This window comes from Piliocolobus tephrosceles, chromosome 14 (assembly GCF_002776525.5).
Source record: "Piliocolobus tephrosceles isolate RC106 chromosome 14, ASM277652v3, whole genome shotgun sequence".
NCBI lineage: Eukaryota > Metazoa > Chordata > Mammalia > Primates > Cercopithecidae > Piliocolobus > Piliocolobus tephrosceles.
In genome coordinates this window covers 40,820,473-40,826,472 of record NC_045447.1, presented here as the reverse complement: position 1 = coordinate 40,826,472, position 6,000 = coordinate 40,820,473, and the positions used below count along the sequence as shown (strand labels likewise).

General features: G+C 48.4%; 1 protein-coding gene across 1 annotated transcript in view; it reads right to left on the bottom strand.

Moving 5' to 3' along the window:
- The window catches only part of GABBR2 (gamma-aminobutyric acid type B receptor subunit 2), a 422,876-nt gene that overhangs the window by 17,912 nt on the left and 398,964 nt on the right, over window positions 1–6,000 (bottom strand). The window contains exon 15 of the mRNA XM_023202917.2: window positions 706–930. Within this exon, the coding sequence (XP_023058685.1) occupies window positions 706–930 (225 nt within the window). The remainder of the gene's footprint in view (window positions 1–705; window positions 931–6,000) is intronic.

Genomic DNA, 6,000 nt, shown 5'->3' with positions numbered 1-6,000 from the left:
AAGAAGAAGAAGAAGAAGAAGAAGAAGAAGAAGAAGAAAAATCTCTCTTCAAGGTGGTCCTGAAGGTCAGCCCTTCAAATAAATGGAACACGTAAGTGGCTGCTAAAAATGGTGATTTTTTTTTTGGCGAGGTGGCTCATGCCTGTAATCTCAGCACTTTGGGAGGCCGAGGCCAGAGGATCGCTTGAGCCCAGGAGTCCAAGACCAGCTTGGGCAACACAGGGAGACCCCATCTCTATAAAAAATTAAAAAATTAGCCAAGTGTGGTGGTGATGCCTGTGGTCCCAGCTACTTGGAAGGCTGAGGCAAGAGAATCATTTGATCCCGGGAGGTTGAGGTTGCAGTAGGCCGAGATTGCATCACTGCACTCCAGCCTGGGTGGCAGAGTGAGAAAACGAACAAACAAAAAAAGCATTATCTCTTAGATATTAAGAAAAAGGCTGGAAGGAAACACATCAAAAACATTAACGGTAAAGAACACCCCAACAAAACATGACCAGTGATTATTTTTGGGTGGTGGGACAAAGGGAGATTTCTGAAAAACCTGGCCTTTATTACTCTGCATTTTCTGAACTTTCTATAATGTGAATTGTCTTCATCATAAAAAAGGAATGAGTAAACCTTTTAGATAATGGAGAAAAGCCAGCAATGCCCCTGTGCTGGAGTCGGAGGGCAGAGGCCAGGTGGTGGGGCCAGCACCCGTACCTTTGGCACAAACACCAGGCAGAGGGTGATGGTGCTGCAGAAGATGATGACCAGAGCCACGATGCAGAACTGCACGTTGGGCTGGTCCCGGGTCAGGAAGGAGACAGCGGCCCCAATGATGCACATGATCCCCACGTTGTAGACGCTCATCCCGATGTACTTGCTGTCGTTGAGTGCAGGGATGCTGACGTTGCGGGTCTCCCAAGCTAAGAAACAACCGAACAACTGAAATGATGAACAGAAAGGGGAGATGATTGTTACCAAGGGGCGGCACACACCCGCTGCTCTGAGAAGCTGTGGAGTGGAGGGTTACTCAGGAGGTGGGCTGCAGGGAGGTAGGGTAGGGGGCCTTGCTGTCAGCCAGGTCTTCTGGATGTCACCATCTGTCTCCACTTGTGACCCTGCTGAGTTGAGTCCCGCCAAGCAAATGCAGACTGGGGATGTGACAGCTGTCCAGTTCTCCTGCACCCCTATGACTGGTTCATGCACAGACCTGCCCGAGGCCACAGTGGAAGGGAACTTCAGATAAGATCTCAACCTTCTTCCTCACTCTCTAGGGAATACTAAGGCCCAGAAGGGGTGAAGAGGTCTGCCCAAGGCCACACAGCAATACGGTAGCAAAAATGGGCTGTGTTTTTAGAAATTCACTCCAGTCTTTTTTCTATTAAACTAAGTGGATCCCTTGTGTCTGAGACTTCTATTGTCCTCAAGTGCACATAGACACCCAGAATAGAGACTACATTTTCCAGCTGCCCTAGAGGCTAGGCGTGGTGTGTTACTAGCTTCTGGACAATGCCTGTAAATAGAAGTGGTGTGCACATGTTCTGGGAAGTGTCTTTAAAGGGAAGAGGTGTTGCTTTTCCTCCTTCCTAACAGCTGGAGTGGAATGTGATGGGTGGAGCTTCAGCATCCGTCTTAGATCACAAGGCTATGATGTGGAACCTGTGTAATGATGATGTGGGGGCTGCAAGATGCAAAGAGCTGAGATTCTGGGAGCCTTACCCCAGCCCTAGATTGCTTACCTCTGGACTAGGTTTACCTGAGAGGAACATTTCCTGTCTCTTCAACCATTATTGTTTTGGGTTTTTCTGTGACTTGCAGCTCTACTCGTAACCAATAGATGTCCCGACAGAAATGGATAGGGTAGACGCCAGCTATGATCTGAAGCAAGGTGTCCAGGGTTTAACCCTTATGGGTGGTCCAAGGGGAGGGCGGGCTGCAGGGACAGTGCAGGTGGGTGTAGGGCAGAATGGTGGTGTGGTGGGCAGGAGGAAGAGCCAAGATGGCTGACTGGTACAGGAACCTCTGCTTTAGTGCAGCCCTCCAAGAGGCCTTCTCACAAAGGCCCCTCTTCCGTGTGGCTTCAGCAGGACAGCTTCAGGCGTCTGACAGCTGCATGAGTCATTTAACATCACACCGAGGACCTGTGTTTAGAGATTTGATGGCCGCATAGTGCTGTGTGGTAGAAGCGGGGCTGGACACGGGCCAGGGCATATGGAAACTGCTCTGCCATCTGCTGGCTGGTGACCTGGGCAAGTCACTTCACCTCTCAGGACCTCACGTTCAACGTCTGTGGACTGGGGGGAATAATAATAATAATACCAATGTCACAGGGTTTCTGTGTGGATGAAATGGGAGGATGGATGTCAAAGCACTCTGTAGACTGAAATGTTCTGCACCAAGGTAAGTTCAAAGCTATTTGTAATTGATCTTATTTTATACAATCATGATTGTTTTCCTCTCCCTTGCCCTTTATCCTTTCTCTAAATGTGTTATCTCACAGCCTGATTTATTCCTTTTTAAAAATTCCTTTTAAAACGGGGAACCAGGCCAGGCACAGTGGCTCACACCTGTAATCCCAGTACTTTGGGAGGCCAAGATGGGTGGATTACCTGAGGTCACGAGTTTGAGACCAGCCTGGGCAAGGTGGTCTTCAGTACTTCTAAACTACTAAACTTCAGTACTACTAAAAATATAAAAATTAGCTGGGTGCGGTGGTGCATGCCTATAATTTCAGCTACTTGGGAGGCTGAGGCAGGAGAATTGCTTGAACCCGGGAGGCAGAGGTTGCAGTGAGCAGAGATTGTGCCACTGCACTCCATCTAGCCTGGGTGACAGAGTGAGTGAGACTCTGTCTCAAAAAAATAAAATAAAATAGGGAACCAGGAGCCCGGGAACCAGATACTGAGTGAGAGAAGAAAACCAACAGCCATTGAAAGCCTGTTCTGTATTGGTTCCTTTACCCACGACACACTGTGATCCCACGGTAGCTGTGCCATCTTGCAAAGGAAGAAGCAGAGGCTTGGCCAGGAGAGGTGACCTGCTTAGGGTCTCACAGTGTGAATGTCTGGGCTGGATGGGTGCCAGGACTTGGGCTCTCTGACCAAGAGTCAGTGTGCCCTCCTATCAGCCATGCTACCGATGGGCCACCAAGCCACTGTGAGGGTCTCCACAATAAATGTGGGCTACCCTGGGGATCTAGTTGTTGGCTGTAAATCTCTAAAGAGTGTCAGGAGGAAACACAAAGTAACTTGTTCTCAGGCCCTCAAACAGTAGATTGAGGGTTCATGGGTACAAGTTACACTGAGGAAGATTTCTGCTGAGGATTAGGAAGAACTTTCTAGAAAAGCACTCCGTCTGTGGGTTGAATGGTGGCCCTAAAAGATGGTCCATATCTTAATTCCTGAAAACCGTGAATGTGACCTTATTTGGAAAAAGGGTATTTGCAGATATAATGAAGGATCTCGAGATGAGATCATCCTGGATTATCTGGAAGGGCCCCAAATCCAATGACAAGTGTCCTTATAAGGGACACATAAAGGAGACCATTGGGGAGAAGAAGAGAAGGCCACGTGGAGACGGAGGTGGAAACTAGAGTCATGCAGTCACAAGCCAAGGCATGCCTGGTACCATCAGGTGCCGGAAGAGGCAAGGAAGGATGCTCCCCTGCAGCCTTCAGAGGGAACACAACTGTCTGGATTTTGGACCTCTGGCCTCCACAACTAGGAAAGAATACATTTCTGTTTGTTTTGTAAGCCACTGTTTTGTGGTAATTTGTTATGACAGCCAAAGGAAACTAACACATTATCCACGAATGGCACAGGCTCCTTTGAAGAGGATGAGCACTCCATCACTGGAGGTATAGAAGCAGTTAGTGAATGAATGCTTTGGGGGAAGCTCAGGGTGGGCGGGGGGTTGGGGCCAAAACATCTGACAGTGGGGTGGACCTAAAGGGCTGTGTGTGCTTCTCCCAGCCTTGAGATTCTGTGGCTCTAAAATAGAAAAGGAGTAGGGGGGTGGCAGTGGGATTTTAGTCATAAACCTTCAGGGCCAGGAGGCTGGGGACAGTTCCTTGCATATTCTAAATGGTAAAGCATTTGCGCTATCAAATATAGCTTTTGTTGACATGAGCTGGCTGAAGCTGTTAGCTTCACGGGAAGACATACAGTCATCTCTCATCTCCAACCACTTTGGAAGTAGGTGGGAGAAGATAATGAATGATCAAAACATGACAAATAAGTCCAGTTTAAAGATGTCAATATGATTCACCATAATCTAATTTCACAGAATGAGTCTCAGAATCAAGGAACATCAAGGCTGGAAGGATCATGGAGAGTGTCTAGATTCACTCTCTTTATTCAACCAGGGCCGGGGAAGTGTAGGTCATTGACACGACATGCTTTCCCATGACAGGGAGCTTGTCCTTTTTAGGGGCTCCATGGCATCTATGGACAGTGCTCCCTGTTACAAGAATCCATCTTTACATGGAGATGGAGTCTGCCTTCCAGCAACTTTGCTTGGGGCTGATGGTTCTGCCCTCAGGTCTGTGCCACCCATTGCTGACAGCTCTTCCAAGCTTCTGGTGACTATGAATGTGTCCTTGTCCAAACCCGGGAACTTTGGCCAGTCCTCAAGTTCCTATTTCCATATTGGGTACCTCCTGTGGACACCCCCAGGGTCATTACCTCGTGCTCAGATTGCAGCCCAGTGGTCCTGTTGCTTGCATGGGAGCTCAAAAAACTTCTATGGAAAACCATAAAAGGGTGTCAACTGGTATGAAGTGGGGACCAATCTTTGCCTAGGGTCCTCATACACGCCCTTCTGGCATGGCTTCTCAAAGGACACAGGATCAATCACTAACACTTCTCTGATGCGGCAACAGGTAAGCATGCATTTGAGCAGCACGAGAGATTCCAGTTTATTTGACTTTTGGAGAAGTCTTCATTTTTGGCCTCTAAGTGGGGTCACACAGGGGTGAAGGGTGGTTTAATATCCCCGTGGAAAGATCTGAGGAGGGTGCAGTGACCAGCTTCGTGTCACTGGAGGGCTTTACGTGGAAGCATGGTTTATATAGGATATAGGAGAGAAGATTCAAGGATCAACCTGGGCTGAAATACGGTGGGGCTAACCTTTCAAGTTCTCCCTAATGTTGGCATATCACAATGTGGGCTCCGTATGTGATCTTTGATTTTTTTTTTTTTTTTTTTTTTTTTTGAGATGGAATTTCGCTCTTGTTGCCCAGGCTGGAGTGCAATGGCCTGATCTCAGCTCACTGCAACCTCTGCCTCCCGGGTTCAAGTGATTCTCCTGCCTCAGCCTCCGGAGTAACTGGGATTACAGGCACCCGCAATCACACCCAGCTAATTTTGTATTTTTAGTAGAGATGGGGTTTCACCATGCTGGCCAGGCTGGTCTTGAACTCCTGACCTCAGGTGACCCACCCACCTCGGCCTCTCAAAGTGCTGGGATTGCAAGCATGAGCCATAGCACCTAGCATGATCTTTGATTTTAAAAGATGAGTCAATTGGAAAGAGTGCTGGGTTTGGAGTTTGGAGGTTACTAGGTAGCTTTTGGCAAATCATTTAGCCTCTCCGAGGTTTACCCTCCTCATCTATTAAATGGGGATGATCCCGCCCACCTCCCATGGGCTTAAGAGAGGATCCGCTGAAATGCTGGAAATGAACATGCACTGGATGTCAGCAGACTGCTCTTCCTGGGAGCAGTGCATTGACAGCTGTGAGGCACAGCCACAGTTTTTGGGTTACTCTCTGGTTAAGATCTTGACTCTGCCACTTACCAGCTGGGTGACCTTGGGCAAGACACCAAGCCTCAGTGTCATCAGTGAAATGAGGATGTTATTTGTACCTATCTCATAGGGTTGCTGCAGGAACTGAGATAGCATGTGGCAGGCACTGAGTACACAGAGAGTAACTGCTTAGTCATGGAGGCTCTGTTTATTTTTACATTGATGGAGGCTCCTGGGACACAGAGGCCCAACAGAGAAGTGTCCCCCCC